We start from the raw sequence: 26,621 nt of genomic DNA, 5'->3' as shown, positions 1-26,621 counted from the left end.
AGCGTATAAAAGGGTTTCGTTATCGGACGACAAAAGCTAGAATAGGTCAGCCATGAGTAAGCGAACGGAGCACAAACTCCCAGTCTTTAACCGATTCCCTTTCTCCCTTCAATCTCTCTCTCTCTCTCTCTCTCTCTCTCTCTCTCTCTCTCTCTGAAAGCGGATGCTCTTCATCTACATTCGATAATTAGGATAAGTTTCTGCCATTTTGTGATCAAAAGATACGGAGATCTCTACATATCAGCTCTCTTTAGCGTTTTTTTAACACCATTTGTTTCAAAATGCAGTTAAACTATTGTATAAAGCGAATTTGCAAGAATAATGTACGTTATGATTCAAGAATATTAGGTTATTATTTTTGTTTATTATTTTATTAAGAGATTTTTGTTTTTCATTTACATTTTAAGAAGCATCACGTCGATATTGGAAAAAATTTAATTTTATTCTTATTATAACTCAGAATGAATATACGTAGTTTAATTACAAAAATTGTACTTTTATCATAGCCACTCTCTTTATCAAGTTTTCTTTCTTACGTTCACACCTTGAATTGTTTTTGTGGAAAGCTTCCTAGCTGGTTCTTCTTTCTCGTACATTCTGTGAAGAAAAAGACACATTGTCTCCGACTTGACACAATTTCTCAGCGACGCGCAAGTAACTTTCTTGTGAAGATTAGGTTATTTCAAAGATCGACCAATACAACATCACTCTCCGTGTCTCGATCACATCAAACTGCATCATCCTTTTTTTCTTCTCTTCCTCGATGGAACTTGCGAAAACACTCGTGTTCTGTTTTTTATTTAAAGACCGGTAGATAACGGCAGTGCCTCTGCCTTCCTAAAGTCACTTATAGCGCAATGGTAAATCCATTTTTTTTTAGCATTTGGAGTCAAAATGGCGGATGCTGCGTATAATACATTATTTCATCTATATATAAAGATGCATCTATCGTTCTCTGTGCATCTATCAATCTGTTCAAAATTTTCTATGCATTTTTTATCAAACTAAGCATTTATCTCTTATAAAATTTATTTTTTCTTTTGGTGGTTACCTACATGTGTTGATGCGTACTTTCTATACTGTATTTACCTATATACAGGTACCTTTATGCATTTTTATACACTGAAATCTTAACGGCAAATAAACCTGTATTAGACTAAAACATACATAAGCATTCGTACATATTTCTTTATTCACAAATAAATTGATTACGAACAAAAAATTTACTTACGGCTTTTCTTTACAAAATACGTTTATACAAATATGTAAGTTTGGAATGGTCGTGCCTTGACGTCAAGATAGTTAGAAGAGTTTGCGATATACTTTATCTTACATCTAGTGATTTTACGCTCTCCGTTACACGTTGATCCTGTGCTGTGGGATTGAAATTTGCCACTGAACTGGCAGAATGCACGGAAGCGAACACACTCTGGTGAAGGAAAACGAAGGAACGTTATGATGCGTTTTTGAAGGAGGAAACGAGAAGTATATGACGAGATTTGTTCTACGAAATCAGAAAGTGTTGTTAGACATCGAGTGTGAGGGAAATGAAAGGTGAGCGATAGAAGCGAGATAAAAAGAGAGTGGTGGACGAGAAAAAAGCCAGTATCTAATATGCCATTTTCATATCTAGCATCCTTGAAGAAATCAGTTCAATTATTGACGCTATAATGTCCCTCTGTTCGCTTTCCCACATCAATTTCGCGACAGTCGCTCCTATTTAGACGATCGTCCACAGATTTGTTCGGATGTGCTCTTGAAAGTCCCGCAGGACTCTTGATTTATTTTCAAGCTGGGAAATTATTAAGCCGGAAAGATGTGATTCTTGGAACGAGAGAAATTACGAATCGATTTTTAGAAACTTACTATCGTGAAATGTCAACTCGAAACAGAGTTCTGTAAGCCACATCTTGAGGAGCCGAGGGAGAAAAAGTCATATACCTATAAATTACAGATATACATACATTATACATTATACGTTATAGGTATGCATTTATTTCAATTTTTTCTCAGTTCTACCTATAATATTTTGTTGGATCGAATATAGATTATGTTTTACTGATTCTGTTTACCATTATATATGTATTTAAGGAAAGAAAATCATAGATTTCTCATCAAAAAAAGTCTAAACTCTAACTTTATTATGTATTACGATAATTCATTGCACAGGAATTGATATTTAACTATGTTATATTATATAATATATTATTTAATTATATATAATATATGCATAATTATAATATTGATGTAATTAATTTTATTAAATAATATAAATTAAATTAATTGTACCTACATATATAAATATTAATATATGTATAAAAACATGATTTTATTATGATATGATTCAACAAATCTATTTTGACTCATTATCACACAATTATAGTTACAACTCTATGGTTAGTGCATGTCTAGAGTACAACGTACGCGCAAATTTTATAATACAAATAATTACACTGTGATGATTGCGATTTCCAAAATCGGTTTTAATCTTTACCGATTGTGAAATTCTCTTCAGTTGGTGACGTTTAGTGTGAATTTAGAGATAGAGATATCATCATTCATGCTGATACGTATGAATATAATGTATCGCTTTTATTTGTCCGTCTCATAGGTATGAATGGAACGTCGATTTCCGAACCGCAACGCTTTATTGATTATATTATAATTGAAATACGCGTACCAAATGCGTGCGGTTTTATTGCTTTTGTCATTGATTGTCGCGCATTCAACAGTTCGCGATCTCGCAAATCGCGTACGAGGATAATAATATCGCTGTTGCGAAAAATAAATGAGATAATCTGCTCGAATGTATCTAAAGGGCAAAAGTTTTTGCACGGGAGATCGTCTCTCACGATCTCGGATAAATCCCGTTCTATGAACAAATTCGACCTTTTTTCCATGCTTAGAGGGGTTTCCTGTTACTCGACATTGTCTCGCGTAAAACTATTGTCTTTGCTTGTTATATTTTCAGTCCGATACGCAACTCATGTAATCTCGCTTGTCTCGGTCCCGACAACCAGAAATTATATTGTGTTGTGCAAATAATGGTCGCGACTTACTGCACGATATGCTTATTGTGCGTTGATGCACAACAAAGTGACATTGTTGCACAAATGGACTTGATTACATAATATGTAATACATGTGTGTGTAATATATATACATACATACATATAACGCGATATTATACGCGAGTTTCGATATGATGTAGTTTCGCTTCTCCGTTTAAGCATTTTCGATGCAACGTACACGCACGCAACAATATACCTTCGTTACTAAACATCGTTTTTGTTAACGTCATAATGATATTATCCACAATACGTCGAAGATAAAGTTTTTTTTTATATTTTAGTGAAAGCTATGAATATCAAATTATGGGGTAGAATTTTTAAATAATAATTTATGAAAAAAAAAACGCATTCGGTAATGCTAATTTATCATTAATCATACTTACGGCTAAAAAAAGGAATTAATATTTCAGAGTTTTCTGTTAGAAAAATATCATTTCACGAGGTAGCTTTCCGTATATTTTAGTATAAAATGTTTGTACACATATAATGATGTAACGTTATAATGTATGTTATGGAAAGGTCGTGACATTTGACTGAAAATCATTAATGCATTCTGAATAATTTCGTTAATTTAATAACATGGACAGCGCGAAGGATTTACTTGCTTTCAATTTATATTAGCATGTTGTTGGAACTTCACAAGAATAGCGGTGACGTGATCGAAATGCGAGTTGATAGTTTTGAGAGTATAAAGTGTGTTGTGCATTCGCGGCGAATGTAAATGTGTGCAGTAAATTGTGCTATTCTGAGGTGACGAGCAGTTGCAATATTTCTTAACGAGGTCGTCCTACGACAAAATTGTAATCGTGTTGAGTTGTCGTTTTGCAAAAGAGAAAAAATGGACCTTCTTTCTCTCTCACTGCAGACCGCAGTCCGTACAGTTGGGTTTTCTTCCGCCGCGAACGCCGCCGAATACAAATTGATTGTGCCCTTAAGCCGCGTAGGCGACCTCGTCGTTTTTATTGCAGTCACGTGCCGTTTTTCCAGGCACTTTTACTATTTTTCCACATAAGAGAGATGCGCATCCGATATTTTCTCACCGACGCTTTTCTTTCGACCCTTTTACATACACCGTGCCCCAGAAGAAAAGGTCAATGCTTCCAGAGGTAGTAGCATCAAGTATATAGCAAGTAGATAAAAAGTTTTCCACATAAATATGCTTTATAAAGTTGTAAAGCATTTATAAAGCTTATATATGTCATTAGACTTAAATCACCATAATTTTCTAAATCTTAAGAAATTGTTAGCTATTGACCTGCTACAAATATAAGGAAGGATTGCCTATACATATTTATAAACAAATATGTGTATATCGATTATTCACAGGTTCTTTACTCGTAATATGCAATACTATTATATCACTTACCGAACTATGACCTTTCTTCTACGACATCGTGTATAGATAAACTTCCTAGGACTCAAAGAAGAGCCGATGTTAGTTTTTTTCTCATTGTCGCCAAGTAAAGCCTTGGATGTATTTAATTTTCAATGCGGTTCACATCTCTTTACGATTTTTTTTTGCAACTCTATGCAGAGATATTCTTTCTTTCATAATCAAATTAACTTTTGTGGCATTAAATACAGGAGAATTAAATAAAGGACAAATATTAAAAAGTATCATCGCAGCACATCTTTTGATGAATAAATATATTAAAAATTGTCAAGTTTTTCGTCATGGACGAATAGATAAAAACTGCTTCATTAAGAAACAAGTTAGATGATACAACTTTTATTGAATTTATTAAAACAAACATCGCGCATAACAAGATTTGGTCACGAATATTTATCTTTTAAAAATGAAATAAAATTCATAAAAAAATTTATTTCAAGAATATGATTTTTGTACGTTAATTAAGATAGACAACTAGAATAAATATTCACAAGATCATAAATTTCAATTTCTTAATATTGCACTTTTAATTAAGATAAATAAATATTCACAAAATCATCAATCTCAATTTCTTAATATTACACCGCTTGATCTTTCTTACGATCAGAATTTCATGCTATTCGTCGACATTAAGCTTTGAAACACGAAATCAACGGATTATGTACAGATGATTTTATGACTGGACTGCTGTAGTTCTTCTTGATCATGATACTATAAAACTTTATGCCCCGCTTTTACATTTAAACGAAGCTTGTTCTCGTTCTGGAAGAAATAAATATCGTCTTGCTCATCGTCATTATAACTGCGGTGATACTTTTACGTGATTAAAGATGATTAAAAAAAGAATATATTTTATCCTTTCAAAGCTCTTTTTGATGAAAACACGAATAATAAACAAAAGTCCCGTGATAGCCGGAGAAATTAAATCCTGCAAAAGACTGTTCTGTAATTCGTATTCTCTTGTATCTATAACGAGACACGTTAACTTCCATTTTCTAACACATTGACACGAAAAACAAGCGGACAACAGCCGGTACACCCACCCTTTTTCACTATCTCTGTCTCCCTCTCTACCTCTCCACGTCAAAACCAGTTAACGGAGGTCAAAGGTATCGCTCGGTTCAATTTATGTTCATATAGTAACTCCGCAATTCTACCCTGATACGTATATGATACATATTCATGAGCACCTGGCAATGCTTTGCACGAAGGACGCGCCATGGGCCTCCTCCCTTTGGTAGATCGAAAGTATCTGTGTTGGTTTACCATCGTGTCGATTGTGTTTGTCGTGTGACTAGGCCAGCTGTTCCGTCGGTGGCCGCTTGCGATTGAGAACGCTGATAATTTTAGACCTTATACTATAACAATATACAGCTGTATTCGGTTTACAGTAAAGGTACACTGTTAAAAGAAAGAAATTCATTTCTATTACATTTAACAGAAGCAAATTTCAAACAGATTTATAAAAAAACATTTAAGTTGGGTTGTTCCATCTTTCGATAAACTTCAGCTCACTATCTTACTCTCTTGAGATCCATTTCACGTATGGTATATCATTTTATCCTTGTTGTTCATCGAATATTAAATGAAGATAAAAGATATATCATGCGTATCATGCGTGAAACAGAACGCAACCTTAAGGCCGTAGCACAGACTTTTGCATAACGCATTATAGTGCACAATCGAATCAACTAATCAGAATCTTTCCTTTCCTCCTATTCCAAGTAAAAGAAGAATTTTAATTGGTTGATTCCTTTATGCACTATGCATTATGCGTTATGCAAGGGTCTGTGCTGCGGCCATTACTCTCTTACGCTCTTACTCTTTTACTCTTTTGTTTATCCAGAAGGTAAATTACCACATAGTTTCATCCGAAGATGAAACAACCGGCCTTTAATGTTGTTAATGAAAATGAAATTACAAATAACTTAAATCTCGAAGCGTCACTTAAAATTAACGCATTAGATTGGCTGACGCAACAAGCGTCTGCAAAAGAACGAATGAATGAATTTTATTGTCTGTAACAGAATTAATAAATTTGGAGTTGTGTCGACGACCTATCATTCATCCTAATTTAATATGAAACAATCGACCTGCTTGCTATAAAAAGATGTATTCAGCTGTTCTCTTTTGCAATCATCTCGAGAGAGTATCTTCGAAAAGGTGAAAAGAATCGGAAGTGACTGAAGCGTCATGTCGTGCAGGCTATGTCGACTCTTTCGATCAGTCGATTGCGAACGGTAAAATTGGATCGATTGACTGGAGATGAAGGAGAGAACGAAGGTATGGGATAGATTTTGATATCGTCGAGGTCAGGAATGGCGAGGTCAGTTAAAGTCAATAATGTTGAGATATCCAGGAAGAGACCTAAAGCACCAGAAAGTGTCACCTTGTTGAGTTTTTCTAGGAATACTACACTCTTCATTCCTCTCTCTCTCGCTCTCTCTCCCCCCCCCCTCTCCTCTTTTCTTCTCTAACTTCCGTTTTTGTTCGATTTTTTGTTATAACGAAAGTTACATTTTACGAGAATTTCACAGCTTTGTATTTAAATCTTGATGAATAGAGAGCGAGTGAAAAAAGCCTTTTTCGGTGATCTTTATTTTTTTTTAACTTAACCAATAGATCGATATTAACATTATACATCTTATTTTGTAGGTTCAAATACTTATATTTTTCATACTAAAATTTTTTCTATACAATCAATATCTTTCGTTCTAAAATTTTTTGTTCTAAAAAATTTTGTGTTTTTTGTAACTTTCCGAATTTTTTTCGCATATTTTCCACATTAAGTCACGAATCTCACATATACATTTCTCTTTTGATGGCCTTCCGAAGCATTTCGTGAAAAGAAATGCTTATCCTACAATATTTTTGTTGTAAGTCTAATTCTATTAGACTATAATATATAAAAAAGATGTGTAAGTTCCGAATTACTCGTAAAAGATCTTCGTGGAAATAAAAATAAATTTTATTTCAAAATAGTCTTGTAATTATTTTTAAACATAAATTTAAGTAAATATAAAATAAAAAATATTTGCGTACATTATTATAGGTATATCAATGTAATCGAATTCTGTAGCATTTATATGGCTCATCACAGGTGCCTTGCAATTAATCCAGTGTTGCGAGTATATCGCTGATTTTGAATGCAAACATATAGTTGAGATATAAATTGCAAATTGTAATTTGATGCTCAAAGTAATTTAGAGCGTAACTGCGATATCGAGAACAGAAAAAAGTTTGAAGAATATAAGAATTATATTGAAATAAGAATTATAGGAGCACACGAAGAGGCAGATCGGATTGTAAATTTACTATGAAGAGCGATAGATGTAGCGGCGATCGGCACTGTCTTGCAGGAATTCGAAAGTTTGCGCATATAATAGTGGCGTATAGTTATGACAAATTATGCACGGACTATTTATCGATCAATATGATGGTAGACAATGTACTTTACGATATTGTACTCACAATTTACAGTGTACTTTACGATCTTCTTGTTAGAAGTAACTGTAACATTCGAAGCAATTGGAATAATGTTGCAAACGTCATTTGACGAACTTTTTGAAAGTGAAAATGATGGACTTTTTATAGAAGATATAATAGCGTTTTATTGATGAGATAATAATTGAACTTTTATAATTGATAATAGCAATTTTATATAACTTTATTTATTTATTTTATCTTAAATTATTTACGTGTAAATTTTATATTACTGTTTACTGAAAGTGAGTTGCTCAATAAAGAATGCGTTACAACACAATCCTGCATCACAAATCGTCGAAAAGACATTTAATACAACCTCTATTCCAGATTCTAAATAAAACTTCTATCTTCTCTGGCGCATTAGAAAATAATAGGTTTCTGAAGAGACCCATGGCACGTAAATAACTTTTCGATCTCTCAATTTCAGAGGTGAAACTAGAACTGGAAGACCTGATGTCTGACATCAAGAAAACCGCTAACAAAGTGAGGGCTAAATTAAAGGGTAAGTTATTACAGTTCGGATGTTTCACAGTGACACGATGACATGTATTAAATTGATCGATCCCTCGCGATCGTTGAGAGTACATTTCGCATTGCCACACCCAAACCTTGTTTCCCATGTTTAGTGATAGAGCAAAACATCGAGCAAGAGGAGCACACCAATAAATCGTCAGCAGATCTAAGGATACGCAAAACCCAGCACTCGACGTTGTCTAGGAAGTTCGTTGAGGTGATGACGGAGTATAATCGAACACAAACCGATTATAGAGAGCGGTGTAAGGGAAGAATACAACGACAGCTCGAGATCAGTGAGTATATGTATGTCGATTGGCCGCATTGCAACCTAAATGCTTATTCGAGCAGAACATCCCTTTCCAATCTGTTGTCACATCGAGTCCATCCCGGAATATTCGCTCATCAATCTAATGCTCGTGTTCGTTTCTATTTGAAGAAATACCGGGAGAAGATATAAAACGGTTGTTGTTATCAAAAATTTTCATTTTTGATGAATCTAATTAAATTTTCCTAGGATTATTACGTTTCAAGTTTTCAGTTCTTTACTAGTTTACTATATTTATAATTTCCTTACATTTTTTAATGCTGTAATGAGAAGGCGATAATCATAATGATGTATAATATAAATTTACAACTGTAAATGTGTAAACAATAATTATCTCAATGAGATCAATGTTTATATATCGATATTTATGGTCTAAACAATCATTTTATTCGTTGAATAAATAATAGCGCTAGCGACTTGACGGAAAATTGATTGCATTCGCAAAGTTAAGTTGCGTTTATTTGCGAAACGAAGGAATTTCTCTATTATTTTCCAGCGGGGAGAACAACCACCAATGAGGAACTCGAGGAGATGCTGGAACAAGGAAATCCAGCCGTTTTCACGCAAGGGGTACTGACTTGATGATTTTACTTTTGCGTAGTAGTCTTATTAGTAGCTACGTGAGAAGCTTTAATAATTGCCTTTTTTTACTGATTAATCTTGATTCAGATCATTATGGAAACGCAACAAGCAAAACAAACCCTTGCGGACATCGAGGCGCGTCACGCTGACATCATTAAACTCGAAAACTCCATCAGGGAGTTGCACGACATGTTCATGGACATGGCCATGTTGGTAGAAAGTCAGGTAAGGTTGAACAGCTTTATGCAAATTTATTTCGGAAACAGTTTACCTATTTAAACAAATATAATTATACCAGTGTCCCTTTTTTTTTAGTATAAGAAATTTTCTTAATAACGAGATTCATGTTGCATGTAAAAGATTTTATATATCTTTTTCATTATTATTTTTAGATAACAATTTTCTCTCTTGATTTTCTTTGATTGATATAAATGAAAGAATAATGCTCTGTCACAAGATACATAACTTATATGCAAATTGCATGTGTCATGTATCGCAAATATCATGCAACATATCAAAGATATTTATCATGAACATTGATTTACTTTATTATGTTGCATATACAAATGATAAAAATCTAATTGTAACAGTAATTAAACATTGCTGATAGGTTCGGATCAATTCACATGAGATTACAACTATTTTCGTATATACAAATATAAATTTACCGTAGAAATTCATAAATTGGTTAATAAATTTAACTTTTTTATTGCAGTAGGTAATAAGTTGATGTATTATAATTGGAGAAAAATATAATAAAGAGAGAGAAGAAATTCAGTCTAATTGAAAAAAATGTATGTAGCTGAGAGAAAGGAACTTTCTCGCATTATATAAACATTTTAATCTAATTTCTTATGATAAAATAAAGATTAAAATTCTGTTGAGAATATTTTCAGTAATGACACATTTTATATATAACGATGGTTTATTTTGAATGTATTAAATGAATAATTGTTTATTTTTAATTTGTTTATTTAAGAAAATTTATTTGACGTGATTTTATTTTCAAGCAAAGAGAATATTTTTGTCGAACTCTGTCAAATACACGTTTCAATTTATTTTTCGACTCAATCTATCGATTTGATTAACGAATGAGATGCTTTATTACGAGGTGCTTGAGCGGCATCGTTCTTTGCAATTGATTGCATAATAAGCCACATATTAAATAGTTGTTTTGCTGATTTTAATTGATATTATAATTTGAAAAGTACGTCCGCCTAAATTATATTATTTTTGTATTAGTTACCCGCGATTGCTTTAATACATCAATGATCCATAAGCAATTAGGAGCGTAGCGCGACGCAGTGTAACAACCCCTTTTCTTTAGTAATATTTCTTAGTGAGCCGCATTGTGACTGCTAATCAAAGGGAAATTTTTTCAGGGCACTAAAATCTCAAGTTTTCTCGAGGAAATTTAATTATTTATTTTATACATCTTTTTTTATTAAATAATTATTACTTTCTCTTTGATGTCTATTTAAAACTTTTCCGCGAAAAATTGGAGGTTTTAGTTCATCGCTTTCTTTCTCTGCATGACATTAATTAATAAATAATAATAACAATAATATTATTAATCTTTATTTGTCGTGATACTGTTTGTCTAAACTTAGTGATCTTTTTTCGCACAGTGAGACAAAGTAATTACCGCAGTAATTTACACTCACTATCCTTGTAAAGAAAAATAGCTTTTTGATACTGTCATTTGAGAATATCAATTCAACAAATCACAATTCTGAAATTGTTATTCTAGGAAAATTTATAATTTTTACTTGTAATATTTTTATAATTATTAATTATATTTTTGTTATAAAGCAGTAATTTTTATATAAACGTCATTGATTCTTGGCGATAATTACTTTTCTCGTTATCGATGCCAGTGTGCAAACTGATGCATGACAATAAGAAAAAAGTGGCGCAATAAACAGTTTAATCACTAGCCTTGCCTTACTCTTGAGGACTAACACTCTCTCTTCCCTTGTGTTACGCTGTGTGGATTCGCGCCGCGCCTCCTACCCACATTAGGGCGAGATGATAGATCGCATAGAGTACCACGTGGAACACGCGGTGGACTACGTGCAGACAGCCACGCAGGACACCAAAAAAGCACTCAAGTATCAAAGCAAAGCCCGACGGGTGAGTCCTCCCCAGATATCACGTCTCGAAGCCATTTCATTCGCGTCTAATTCGTCACTCTTGTTTTTTTTTCTTCCTACTGTTCCTGCATCCTCTACCCTTTGTATCTCTTGATTCCCATTTTGTTTTTTTTCACCTCGTTTTCCTCATTCCTTTTATATCAAACCCGCTCTACTAATGTTATCCGCTTCTATTGGTACATATCTCGCTGCAATCTGTATTAATCGATGTACATCTACTCCACACTTACTCGCCTCTCTATGCGTAAACAATTAATGACGGCGCTTTCTTCCTGTTTATTTATTGTGTATGTTACTTTGCCGGTCGTTGGTATTCGTGTCAACTCGCGCTCGTAAACGATATATAAATGTATATATCTATATTACACTGTATACATACATACATACATATATATATGTATATATATATGTGTTGTTATGTGTATACGTGTTATACTCTCTCTCTCTCTCTCTCTCTCTTCCCCTTTTTTCTTCCTTATACCTATACATTGCTCTCTGTACTCTGTCGAAACATGGGTGTGCTAATTGTGTGCCTCTGTCCATCAACTGCTCTGTTTACTACTATTACTCATACTATTAACCTTACGTATTAATCTCTATGCTGTCAATACTAATATGGGTACGTGTGTATAACTGTGTTGATGTGGAAAATATGACGGTGTGTATGTGCCTGCACATACATGCGCGTACGACGCTGGGAATGTGGCATTCTCTTGCTGCGGGGATGTTGCTTCTCTCTCTCGCCGATTATGTGTACATAAATGTCATCCTGGGTGTACCCATCCCTGAGGTTGTTCCCCTCGACGAGCGAACCTGGTCCCACCTCGAAATCCTCCTTCCTTTCATGTCCATCCCGATCTCGAGTTCCGTCCTTTGTCCCACGTGTGGTATGGCAGGGTGAAATGATGGACAGCATTGAGTACTGCGTGAATCAGACCGGCGACCACGTCGGCCAGGCCCGGGGCGAGCTGATTAAAGCCGAAGAGTACCGATCCAAGGCTCGTAAGGTAAAAAACATCAGACACCAAACACAGCTGAAACTAGTCAAATCTATTTCTCGCGTAATATTGAGAAACGAAAAGCCTTCCGAGGCAAGGAGCAGATTTCGCGAGTTTCGGATCAGCTCGATCGACATGAACGCTGCTAACTCATGATTAAGTTTAAGAAAGAAGTTGATACTTTATCTGAAAGTGTTATCAAGAAAATACGGTTTTTTTGTTTAATATCGACATCGCGAATTTGTGAGGTAATAATTTCTTTGGAATCCATCGAAGAGTTGTCTTTTTCCGTGAGTCAACTCAGGATTTACTGAACACTTTTGAAGTATATTTGCAATATTTGCGATAAGAAATCGTTTTGCTTGGCGGCGTTCATCAAAATATGATATGTCGAATGAATAAAGTCCGATGGAAAGGAGCAAAAAGGAATAAGTGTCTATTGAATGATTGATTCGAGAGAGATTTATTCAAAATTTTATGAAATGCGACGGCGGACTTGAAAATATCACAGAGTAATATTTTTCTTTTGCATCGTTATCATTTTCTCTTCTCTGCTCCGCGTTGTCTTCCCATAAAATCTTGATCTCTCTCGCCATTATGATTCTCAAAGCGAACATTTTCACTTGGAAATGCATTCACTTGACCGTAGGGGATAAATGTTCAAAATAGCAAAAGACTTACTGCGATTTAAGAATGCCTGTCCAGAAAAATATGATATTTTGTTTGTATGCAAAACACACAACGTACACACACAATAAACTCCTATAAATATTTTCTTAAATTATAAGGCACAGAATGCGTGTGCGCGTGCATGCGTGCGTGCGTGCGTGCGTGCGTGTCGATTTTAATGATATTTTGATTGAGTGTAATATGTACATTGTTAAAAAAAATTTGCTTCCATTACATGTAACAGAAACAAATTTCTAGCAGATACATTAAAAACATTTAAATGTTATCAATGAAAATATTGAGTCACAAGTAACTTAACTTTAATGTTTATATGCACACACACATTAATAAATTTTATTTATATCTACAAAGAAAGAAAAATTCAATAAAATTGTTTGAAAAGTACAATGAATTTCATGTACATGTACACAAATATTCTTTTCAATTATTTCAGATACATTAACTTTATTAATGTTATAAAATTGAATTTAACTTGTGTAACTTAAAAATATACATTAAATTTCATGTTTTTTTTCGACAGAGTAGATATAAAGTTACTGAAACAACAAATTTGAGAAATATTCGAGTATCAAAGATGATTTTAAAAATACTTGATTCGAAATGAAATTGCTGAAATTCTTTTTTGCTCCTGAAATAATTCCCTTCGTTCTAATACTACCTACGATCAGGCATTTCGCATCGAGTGGGATCTGAACCTTGTTTTTTGTGATTGACTTTTAATTTTGTGTATAGCGTACAATTGCACACGTACTAATTATATCACTGCACTATTCTTTGTGTTACGTTTGCGACAGTATGTTCCGCGATCGAAGTCCATCGTGGGATCGCGGTAAAAGAGATGAAGTGTAATAGTCGATGTCGAATAGATTAATAGTACAAGGATAGATGAATGCACTGTTCTGTAGATTGGCACAGAAACGATGTAATAAAATAGGTAGCGGAATAAACAAGTCTTTATTGTCGGGTAGAATGGTTTGGTATTTGTGACTAACTATAGTTTGTGAACGCACCCGCATCATTAGTTGTATGTAGAATGTGCTTGATTATGTTTGACAGCCAGCTCACTCTCTCTTTCCTAAAAGTTATCGTCATCCTGATGAAAATATAAAGCTTGTCGAAGCGTCAAAGAAGTGCGAACAAAGAATTTTAACGCTTCTTAAACACTTCGTTGACTTTCTATTGACTCTTAGTGGTTTTGAATTCATATACACTCCACGAACTCTCCCCAAACATTCCGTAAAGTGTGCTCGAAACACATCTGTCACATTTTCCATACACATACACGTTTTAAATATTTTTTTATTAATTCATACGCTCCTCAACACTCCGCAAAGAATGCATGGAGTGTACTGATACATTTCCTAAACACTTCATTCATTAGTAACTTGTCTACGCTTCCTAAACGTTCGGCAAAAAGTGCACGGAGCAGTCAAATACACTTCGTGTACGTTTCTGGGATATAGAAATAAAAAAAATTATTTTAAAACGGAGCGTCATTGAGCTGTACCGTAAATGTAAATGAAGCGTCGTTGAGTAGCTTCTAGAAGGAGTTAGCGAGAACTAACTTCTCGAATTTAAAAATTCGCACAGACTAGGATAAAAGACGTAGCATTGTAACATTTTTCAGTTGTGTTCTAATGAAATAATTTTTTGAAGTGAGCCCCTAGGACTCCAAAAAAAAAGCATAGCACTTTTTTTTAGATATTTACCGAATAAATAAAATATATTTTAAAATATCATTTGCTTACCAAGGACCTCGATTACATTTCATTCACGTTCGTCTAAGAACTCGATGATGCTCCGTTTACGTTCTCTAGACTGTCTAATCACCCTCCGTTTACAATTCAACAAACATTCTGCTCGTGCTTGCCGAAGAACTTATCTATACTTGTATTTATGTTTCTTTAACGTTTAGCTTCCTTTACGTTTCATGTTCCAATTTTCGCCCTTTACGAGTTTCATTTACGTTTCCGTTACTCTCTCCTTACACTTCTTTTACACTTCAATTAACGCTTTATTGACATTCGCTTTACGTTTTATTTTCATCAGGGCAGTACTACATATTCTACATACTACATACTTTACATACTACATACTCTACATACTACATACATTAGTAATGACTATTTTTAAATAATATACATTGTTTTATTTCTGTAAAAATTTAGTAAAAAAAAATTTACCCAAATTATTTATTTTTTTTTATAATTCTAGTGAGGGCAGTAGAGGGTAATTGTTTATAATAATGGACAACCTTGACTTTGATATATGTTGTCAAGGTCGTGACCCTGAATGACCTTGACCTACTCGTTAACAAGTTTAACAAAATAAGTTTTATAAATGAGTTTAATTTTATGATGGCTTTCCACGCGAAGCGAGATTCATCTCATCTCCCCCAGGGGTATCCGACTTTCCACCGCGAAGCGAGGTTCAGCCCATTTCTCCCCCTGCCTAGGAGTGTACGACTTCATATGCTTGTAGATCTTACTTCGCGTGAAAAGTCGGACGCGAGGTAGGATGGACCTCGTTTCGGGTGAAAAATTGTATAGACGCATGATACTAAAATTGCACTTTAACTGTAAGGCTCAGTTCCACAACTCACGGTTAATTCTAGAATTGGAAATAGATGGGAAATAAGTTAGGCCTCGGTTATTAAGAGTTAACCGTGGGTTGTGGATTTGGACCTAAATATCTCAGAAACTATAAGAGAGCATTACTTAATTGTTAAGGTAAAATTACTCGAGATGATGACTTTGACAATATATATCAAGGTCAAGCTCATCGGGGCTGGTTCCACTGTAAATAATTCCAAAAATTTACTTTTCTTTGGACATTCCCAAGGCATTTATGTGTTCATTTTATTAAAATATTAGACATATATATCGTTGGGTTCCATATTTTCAGTTTTTTTTTTCTTTCAAAGTTACTCGCAAAAATGTTTAATTTCGCGTCACAATAAAATTATTGTCGTTATTTAGCTCTAATACTACTTTGTGACTAATTACAAATTTTTTCCCTCGTATTTTAACCGTTTTATTATACGAGTTAATATTAAAGGGGAATATTTTTAATAAAGAATTTCTAGCAAAGTAAAAAGTACAGACACGCATCGGGAGAAATAAGATTTTCCTCTGTCTTTTTTTTTATCACTTGTATGCGGTAATGCAAGTCAGCATGAACGAACACGTATTCGCTTCTTGCATTCTTTTTTCCACCGCTTCTTCTTCCGTAAGTTTCGAATTTTGATTTCCGATCCACTGCACTCGTACAATTGTAAAGTTTTATTCTTCTCTTTCTTATTTCGCCGTCACCGAAAATATTCTTCACATTTTATTATTTCTCTCTTTACTTTTCCAATTTTTCGAAGGTACGTATTTACGTGTCGCTTACTTACAATTTACTCACGAAGCTCGGCGCGTAACGTTATTTCGATACACCCTCACTATATCTTTTTCTCTCTTTGCGATTTCTTCAATTCTTTATCGACGTAGGCGTATATGGGCGTACCTGATTTGTGGCCTTCTCTGCTTTTCTGTCCACAGAAAATGATCTTCATCATAATCTGCGTCCTAATATCGGCGGTCATACTAGTCGCCATAATAGTAGGGTTCCTTCCAAGAACCTAAACGGCCGAGGGGGGTGTTTTTTTGTAGGGGAAGGAAGGGTATGGGTGTCAAACAAGAAGAGTTTAAAGATTTTGAAAAAGAAGGTAGAGAAAGAAAGGGAAAACGAGTGCATCGCGATAGCAAAAATGTCATAATAATAATATTAATAGCAGTAAATATAACAATAGTAAAGTAACAATAATAATATATGCAGAAACTTAGTTGCGATCAACTTGGGGAGAAACGCATAAGATCGGATGTGCAGTGTAATTAGAAGTTTCGTGGTAAGGGGAAGGGAATAGTTATTGTGGAAGAATTATGACGCATGGAAATCGCTTAGAGTTGTGAACGTATCTTTAAAGTCGCACTAAGCCAAAAAGACAAAGGGAAATAGAAATGCTAATAAAATGGATGTCCCGCGCCGATCCTAATAACACGTTTCTCCGTAATCTTACGCCGATAATCCTTCGACTAATCTCTGTAACAAACGACTAATTAACGTAATAATCTGCACCATCGTATCCGCTCGTTTCGTTAATAGTACACTTCATTACGCCGCTCGATGTTCCTCCGAATTGTGAATGTCTTAAATCGACGACGCGATGTCGTCGACGTGTTAACTAATCTCAGTTTCGGGGTACCCGTCTTGTCAGTTTTATTTGTGCAAATAATCGATAATTGTGCTTGTGATTAACCGCAGAAAACTGTGAAGATGTGGAACCCAGTTTCTGGAGGAAATTCGAGATGATTGTCGGTAATTTTATTGATACGCATTCGTCATTTGCCATTTATTTGACGAGAAGTAACAAAATTTTTGTTCCGTACTTCGAGACACATGAAATTAATTGGCGAAGATGTACATATTCAACAATACTTTAATTCAAGTTTTTTTCTATTTGTCATGTATATTTATGTATATGTGTGATATATATACATAACTCTCTAAATCTGAATCAGTGGATAGTCACTAATTATCCAGTGGCGTACTTAGCACTGACAATCAGTAAAGTTCAACTAAAAAAGAAAGAATGTTTGAGCATTATATAACTAAAATACTGACATTTGCACGTTAATTTCAATCTTCCAATACCGTATTCATTGAATTTAAGCAATACATATCAATAAAACAAGGTTAGTTAGATCACATGATAAAGATTAGCTAGATTAGGGATCTCGTGTATATTTAATTCACGGATTACCAGTGGCATACTTGGCACTGATATCAGCGATTATCCACTCTGATTCAGTTTTAGAGAGTATAATATATGTTTATATGATATGCTTTTATTATCATTGGATTGGCAAATAAATTCATTCGGTTTTTTAGGATGAAATAAAACAATTTTATACATATTCTATTTTTAAAAGAATTGGCAATTATACTATTCAATAAAGCAAAGTTCAACATTAATTATGCGGAATTAAGAATCGGTTTTTTAATTGCGGTACGATGATTTTTAACGGAGTTATAAGCGATCAGTCGGAATACTTTTTTACTTAATTCGTGAGTAACTTAGTAACAAAAAATCGTAGGAACATTTTTTTTAACAAGTTTTGAGGGGAAGCTTTTATTTTTACACGTTTTTTTTTTAGCACATAACAGGCCCAAAGTGGAAAGAAAACTTTCCGTTCTTTCAGCTCGTAGTTTTTTATAAGTAAAAATAAACAAACTTACGTTAAACTAAAAAAATATAATAACCTTCCAAAAAAGTAGCGATTTCAAGCTTTAAAACCCCTTTTTAAAATTTAAATTTTGTTTTAACTAAAATAATGTGTATACAATTTAAACTAACAAAACTGAACAAATTTATTTGCCAACCCAATTATATTTATCAAAATTCGATGAGGCGCGTATGTATTTGCGTGAATGTATTAAATGTCCTCCAAGTTTTCTGCATTTGATTATATCTATAAATTTTGTGAATAATCCGAATGCTAAATCCAAAATTTGCAATTTATTCGTAACAATATATAGTATATAAATGTTTAAAAAACCAATAAAATTTCTGTTAGTAAAGTATTAGTTCCATATTATTTGATGGATTCAAAGATGGCGAAGAGAGAAGTATGGAACGTTCCGTGTTAATAATATCTATTAGTCTTTGAATAAAAATAATAAAATGTGGAAAAGATACCGGAAGAATATTATCCATACATATTTCAAAGGCAAATGCTGGATGAAGAGCGTAGTAAATAGCGTTTATAGATGCGTTTAATTAAGAATCTCTCTGATATATAATTAAACGCTCGAAGTCGGAACTGTCATTTCATCTCGAATGCTCATCCAAAACCGTCGCGATTTCAGTTCAATCTGCCATTTCGTTTCATCTTTTCTTTTCTTTTTGCTTTGTTTTTTTTTTTCAAGCGATCATGCAATTATTTTATTTTACAGAAATTGTTCCTGATATCGATCTGCGTGACGATAGCAGTCATCATTCTGATTATCATTTTGGTAGTTAGTTTAAGTTAGCTTAAGCATACGCACGCGACATTGGCGATAGAAAAAAAAAAATAAACATATTCGCAGAGTAAGTTTAACGGAATGAAGGGGAAAAAAATAGAACAAATCGGGACGAGACAAGTATTTTGAATTGCCGAAATATTCGTCATTCTTGTCTCGTCTCTCCGATGATGAGAAACGAAGATCGACGCGGACCACGTCCATCTTGAATTTTCGCCGGGAAATTCGGATAGCGCGATACGCATCACCGATCTCGAGGTATCGTCTACGCAAGATCGTTAAGTTTATTTATTATTGAATTTTAATAAATTTTATGTGTTTATACATTTATTAGTCTTAAAGAATTTACTTTGTATTCTCACGATTATTCTAACCGCGGGTTAACCAATATATTGTGTATCGAATGTGATGGTAATCAGGATCCATCGTGCGGATGTAATTTTCCGGAAAAACGTCTCGATGGATATCGCAAACGTCATAACGCCAGAGTAGAAGTTAGGAACGGTGATAAAACGTGCGTTATAAGTCTGGATTACACGAAGAACAAACTATCACTTTATTAGCGAAGATTGTAATCAAGTTCCTTCTATCTCGTTTTGCGCCTCAATACGTTGGAAAACGCGTAAAACCGCGATATTAATTTTTATTACATTCTTTCGAAGAAACTATATCTTACCGATTGCGAGAAGAAATTGAGACAAGAATTTGTATAAACTTGCAGAGCGACGGTTCTTGAAATTAAAAAAGAAATATACGTATATAGTGCTTGTACAAATTAAATACTGTATTTGTTTAAAATGCGCGCGTGCACTGCAAGTTTACGTTAAATGGATCGTAGAAATGGAGATAAGAAATGCCGAGAAAAATGATCGAAGTCGGTGTTTTCTTTGGAATGGAATGGAGATCGCCATCACTGATAGCTTTTCCTCGCATTCGGGCGTATCTTCACACTGCCTTTTATTATTTTTTTCACTTTTATTATTTTTGCCACTTCATCGTTCTTAATCCAAGTTCTGACGTGAGCGAGTAATAACGATGGCGATTGCACAATCGAAAATCACGCGCGACATACGAGATCGAACACATGCGCCCTTTTCCAAATCGTCTTCAGAACGAAGCTCGCCGTCGATTTGATACGAAATGCAGCGACAGCAAACTGAACCATTCGTGATTTTCATTTCTCTTTCTATATTTATCACCAACGAATATTGATTTTGACTACCGTGTCACTGGAGGAGAAATTATTAAATGTCAGCAATCTATAAAACAGTTCAGAATCACTAAAATAAGACCTCAATATATTTTATATTCAGAATTGTCACTCTCATAACTCCGTTCTCTAAATGAATAAATAAAGATTAAAATATGAAGGCAAAAGTTATCATATTAAATTTAATTTTTTTAAAATCTGTTCGTTAAATTCTTCCAGTTTTATATTGAGATCTTTTAACGTCGATTAAGAAAACACCCTTGGAACGTAGCTATAACGAGCGCGAAAATATTCGACTTTACATTATAAATTTTTGTTTTTGTCCACTAACCAAATTGGTATTTGATGTCGGCGCAAATTGTTTGTTGTCGCCGCAGATTCGTTTGATATCATTAAGTCAGCAATACTCTTTAGATCAGACTTGTCCAACACTTTACCAGCAAACTATAAACGCTTTCACCTCTCGTTAAGTAAAACGTTTACGAACAAAATGTTGGAGAAGTTTGCTCTAGATAATAGAAAAGGCAATTTGAATCGGCGCGGGTGGCGCGAGTTGGAGTTCGACGCTTCCGTATTTGTCCCAGAACTGATCGATCGTTTCTGTGCGAAATGTGACAGAGACGTTATCTTCTTCACGCTCGCGTATTTTAATTCTTGTCTGGACGCGAGAATTTCTGCTCGGTCGGGACATTAATCCGCGTGATAACGACGTGTTTCGCGATACGTATGTATGCTCCAATGAATACTTAGATATCGATCACCGTCGTCGCAATGCAGACCGCACGACACGATAATGGTGCCCGTGGCATTGTACATGTAAATAATCGTAATTTGTATAGAGCAGATGATAATAATAATAATAACAAGATAACGAAAAAAAGAGTAACAATATTAATCATTAACGCGCCGATATAGTATAATAAACATTTTCTTCTTCGGATGTATTCAGCGTGAAAAAAAGAAACTGTTACACATAGATAGGAGAATGGCGGTATGGTACGTCTTTGTTTCTCTGTCGTCTTTATTGTACTTGCCGCCTCTCACGGAGAAGGAAACAAAAAGGAAATTGTTCGTTAGTAAAACACCAGGTGCGAATAAAATGAGATGTAATATAATTAGCGCTGACCGTACGAAATGATAGTAGAATCGCGAAAATAATAGAATTCATGTCGCGTTTTATACAAGATATAAGAGAAAAGAAACATCAATGCGTTCGATCGAGAATTAATTCACGGTGGATATTAGATATAAATTTCCTTGGCGGAGTATACTTGCTGCGAAGACAAGGAGAGAGAAAAGCGGGATAAGATAAATTAGAAAAGAATCTAAGAAGATGCACCATTGAAGCTGCACGGAAACAAGAGGAAATTCTTGGAAGAAAACGGACGTTAACGATGTCGATTAATGAAGGTCTGTATTCCTGCTTTTTCCGATTGATACTGATCTCTTTGATCACCTTTAATTTCTATCTCATTTCTCTCTATTAGATGTAACAAAAAGACCACGAGATTTCATTACTGATAATATCGCGAAAAATATTTTAATTACTAACAGAATAGTGTCAATTCTATGATTGATTACTTTCTCTCATGTACAAGGCGTTTCAGATTTCTCCCACTTTTTATCATCTCTAAATTTTTCGACCAGTCGAAGTAAACAATTTTGGAGCGATTTTTTCTTAGTTAAGATTTAATGTCGTTTTTTTATCAAAAATCAAATCAAAATTAATTAAAGAATTTGTAAATAATGGGTGAGATGAAATATTTGTGACGTCTTGTATATATACACATTGAAGATAAGATTATCAAAATTAAAAACATAGTAAGGTAAAGTTACTTACTTATTAGAATTACATCATATCCTAACCGTTGAAGCAATTCAATTTAAAAATCGGAAGTCTACACGTTGCGAGAGTCAACCGTTCAATTGCTATTTCCGTCGGATACGTACAGTTACATACTCATGCATCATTTTTTATGCAGGCCACTGCAACGTGCATCGTCCGTGCCGGCAACGAGCAAGAGCTTATTTCTTTCAGGTATTTTACTATATAATCGATCGATAAGTAAACAATTGTAATGTGTAATGTAATGTATAATGTATTAACAATGGACAGAGAGCACACAGAATAAGAGGCAGATGAAGAGAGAGAAAGAGTGAGAGGACGGGGGGAAATAGATGTGAGAATAAAGAAATTTAGGAATGACAGTTAGGAGAGAGAGAGACACACACAGACAGAGAAAGCTTTATAATAAATTATATTAAACTTTAACGATCTCTGTTAATGCCGAGTGCAGAAGAAGATCATGATCATGATTTGCCTCGCCGTATTGGGCGTTGTCGTCGCTACCACCATCGGTGGATATTTCGGACTGTGAACGCCAAACCAGGTACGTGCCAGAACGCGTGACATTTGATATTTTATTGTATTGGGAATGTTCAGATAACGATAAGAATATATGTGAATAGCCGTTTTATTAACGCGTATATAGTTGTTGTAATTATTATTTTTGATTGCTCGCTGTTGTGTTGAAATAATATACAACGGTATGTACACTTATGGACTAAAAGATGCAACACTTTTTTTCAATGAGTTTTTAATGGGCTTTCTTATTTATCTATAAATAACAATCAATCCTTCGGTGAGTTCATTCCAAAACCCATCGAAAGTGTTACAACTTTTTAGTCTGTGAGTGTACATAATTTTTAACTTCAGAAGCTCTTAAAATTAACTTTTTTACGTTTCATCACTTACTATTATCAATAACACTAGTCAACAAATAAAAAAATTTTTTGATAATATGAGTAAGGTGGTTTTTAATCGTTTTTGTTCACTGAATACGAAAATATTAATAAAAATTTTGTAGCACGTATAAATCTTTTGTTATTGAAATATTTATTATGACATCATTTTTGAGAGAGAGAGAGAGAGAGAAGGGAGGGATATCCACTTTATTTTTCTTCAATCACTTTTACATCGCGAGATGGATTTAAAGTTCTTCTTTTCCTTCCTTTCCAACTATGTAAGAAGAGATAATGTGACGACATATACATGAGAAACCCATTTTACTTTGATTTTCAACTCATGATTGAAATATAGAAGCTTTCTTTAAAGTTTTTATAAGCCATCTACTTTGTGATTTTATAACGAAATAGGGAAACACATAACATAATTTATTTCATACATTTAAACAAAATCTATGGGAAGAACTTGCCATATTTAGATTTTCAAAACACAAGTCTTTTTAACTGCACAAAAATGACGTATTACGACTTTTTGAATATCAAACATGAAAAACAGAAAAGCACAAAATGTAGGTTTTATCAATGTTACCGAAATTTTGTTGACCAGTGTAACTAATAGCATTAGGCTGATAATACATTGCCATTCCAAAATCGATAATTTTTATTTTGGTAATTGCCCTGTCACTGTATGCACTCAGACGATCTTTTTGTTCAGAAAAGTCCAAAGACCAGCAGCATCGTGTACCTAATTTCGAACCGCCGGCAGCGTCAGCATTCACTCATATCGCTTCGATACGTGAGGCTGATCGCCATCAGACGAAAGAAGATCGTCATTGTCGAAGGTGCCATCATCGGCGCATTTCTGTCGTAACATCTATCATCGCTAGAACCTTCAGTCTATTACGCGCGTTCTCCAGCTCGACACGAAGAAAAGCCAAAGAGATAAAGGATCGTCGTTGCCATCGTTATTATCGTCGCCGACGTCACCATCATCATTCTCATTGTTGTTTGTCGTCGTCCTCGTCGTCCTTGTCGTCGTCGTCATCATCGTCATCATCATTATCGTCATCGTCATCGTCATCGTCATCGTTATCGTCATCGTCATCGCTGCATTGCGTCATCTTCTCATCATTCTCATTGTTGTTTGTCGTCGTCCTCGTCGTCCTTGTCGTCGTCGTCATCATCGTCATTATCGTCATCATCATTATCGTCATCGTCATCGTCATCGTCATCGTCATCGTCATCGTCATCGTCATCGTCATCGTCATCGCTGCATTGCGTCATCTTTATTTTAAAAGTCTCCTCTGATAGCTAGTGCGCTAGTTGCGTTTAATCGGAAAAAAATGGAAAGAGGCGAGAGAAACATATCCCTCTCGTTTTTCTATTCAAATATTAATTCGATAATTTTCCGATAGATCCATCTTTATATAGCAATCAATTCCAAGTCAATACTCTCCTCCTTGCCCTTTGTTCATCCTGTCACGTTGAAGCTTAGAGTGTAAGCTTCTCTTCTGTGAGCGTCCTCAATGGTCTTTTTTTCTCCTCTTTCCATGTCCCCCTGCGTGTTCTCTTCTCACGGATCATGCGGCAAAGATAATAGACGACAGAAGGCCTCGTGAATGAAATGGCCGAGAAAATGAGAGACGCTCTCATCTCTCTAGAATGCAACTAAAACTATCGATCGGAGATATGTACGCACCATCGGTTAAGCGATATCTCCGATCGACATTCTGACACAATGTCGTCCTATCGTCGACAGGACGATCACTGACACAAGGATACTGCCGGTGTTTTCCCTCTTCCTTTCCCTAATATGCGCACGAATGTCCCTGTTAAATATTACTAGACATCATTATGATACGCATTGCACGTCGGAAACGATGGTTCGCGCGACGCGATCTTCGTAGTATCTGCTTCGTTGCGACCAGAGCCCAACACCCAATGGTGCTTCTAAACGCGAAGACGATGAACGGCTCGCGGCTATCACTTTCCTTTTCGTCGCGAAAGTAACATATGTACGATGCCGTTTGAAAAGCTACTTTTTTTGACTGTGATTTGTACACCGAAAATTTTGAACAAATTACTCCGAAGTCACATTCTAAAGACGCATTTCGCTCGCCGACCTAATCTATGTCCGTTTATATACACGAGAGATAAACCGCTGACTAAAAATTTGTACGCCAAATTTGTATCGTCTAGATAGTTCACTAACTCCCGTTAGTAAATTCTCTCACGCGGTGATATAAATAGTACTAATTGATATTAGCAATTATTCATTTATTAGTAATTTCTAGCTATTTTTAGGTGTCCCTTTCTCGAAGACTTACAAGTTTCGAACAAAATTTTGTGAGCATTGCGCTCCGAGATCGACCTCTCAGAAAGAATTTCTGATACCAAGAAAAAAATATTCTTGACGTACTTTATCGGATATCGTATACACGATGTTATAACGTAATTGTATCGAAGCTCTTATGATGTAGCACGCTAGGTACGAGACTAGCAATAAGCGGAACGAGGGATCTCGTATTTTGAGTCCCGGCCGGGCTCAGTTTTTCGTCGCCGAAATGTAAGATACTAACATTTTGCAAACTCCTTTTCGCAAGAATAGCATAAGAGATTTCCTTCAGATCAGTGTTTAATGTTAAATGAAAAATATTTATGTTTTAAACTTAATGTTAAAACTTAAATCTTTTTATTAAGAAAATTAATGGGATAGCATCAAGAATATTTTATTCTAGATTTTAGAATTTTCTATTAAAGAATAACATATTCTTCTTTAAAGAACAAATATGATTGGCTCTCTATATCGATCTTATTTTATTCTAGATCGAGAAATAATAGCATTGAATACAATATTTAGTGGATAAATGGTGTTTACTGATGAAAATTCAGATACCGGATTTTACTTAAGTGGAAAAATTAACAGCAGCTAACAACAAGTGATACTTGTAAAGTTCTACTACCTCGACCAGCGGTTTAACCCTCGGCTATACATATCACGTCAATTCTGAGTATAACGTTTACGACATCTCTACACCTCTCTATATTCGGACGATTATGAGGAATCGGCTAGAACCTAGATAATGTTTTTTCTTCGCAGAAAACGGTATGTCGAATATGAATCGTGAAGTCAAATTGAAGAAGCGCGTAATTTAAGATAGATTGTGCATCAGTGTTAGCTAACCATGGTTCATCAAATTCTCTTTTCACGCACATAAAAAAACAGCAAGGTATTGTACAATAGTATACCATTAGGTTAGAAATCCTAGTTTCGTATAAGCTTAATTAAGCATTCTTCATATTCGCTGTTAGCTAACCAATACTGTTGATACAATGGCCTTCGGAATACTCGGTTAATTCACGATGGGAAGGGCATCGACGTGAGCAATG

At 34.7% G+C, this 26,621-nt stretch overlaps 1 protein-coding gene across 7 annotated transcripts in view; it reads left to right on the top strand.

The window, feature by feature from the left end:
* Syx1A (syntaxin 1A) overlaps nt 1-24,291 on the top strand; it is a 49,150-nt gene extending 24,859 nt beyond the window's left edge. The window contains exons 4-11 of one of the 7 annotated variants that reach the window (XR_001940097.1): nt 8,374-8,448; nt 8,573-8,755; nt 9,284-9,357; nt 9,457-9,594; nt 12,419-12,529; nt 19,208-21,896; nt 22,469-22,524; nt 22,603-22,863. Coding sequence is in view for 1 of the 7 variants with exons in the window: in XM_018506853.1 (XP_018362355.1) it covers nt 8,374-8,448; nt 8,573-8,755; nt 9,284-9,357; nt 9,457-9,594; nt 11,392-11,502; nt 22,784-22,864 (662 nt within the window). In the remaining 6 variants the exon portion in view is untranslated. Of the gene's footprint in view, nt 1-8,373; nt 8,449-8,572; nt 8,756-9,283; nt 9,358-9,456; nt 9,595-11,391; nt 11,503-12,418; nt 12,530-16,752; nt 16,920-19,207; nt 21,897-22,468; nt 22,877-23,946 lie in introns of those variants that run through there. The other 6 variants (XR_001940096.1, XR_001940094.1, XR_001940095.1 and 3 more) reach the window with 6 other exon arrangements.
* Nucleotides 24,292-26,621: the final 2,330 nt, after the last annotated feature.

The sequence above is a fragment of the Trachymyrmex cornetzi genome, unplaced genomic scaffold (genome assembly GCF_001594075.2).
Source record: "Trachymyrmex cornetzi isolate Tcor2-1 unplaced genomic scaffold, Tcor1.1 scaffold23, whole genome shotgun sequence".
NCBI classification, from domain to species: Eukaryota; Metazoa; Arthropoda; class Insecta; order Hymenoptera; family Formicidae; genus Trachymyrmex; species Trachymyrmex cornetzi.
This window is presented reverse-complemented; position numbering and strand designations above follow the sequence as displayed.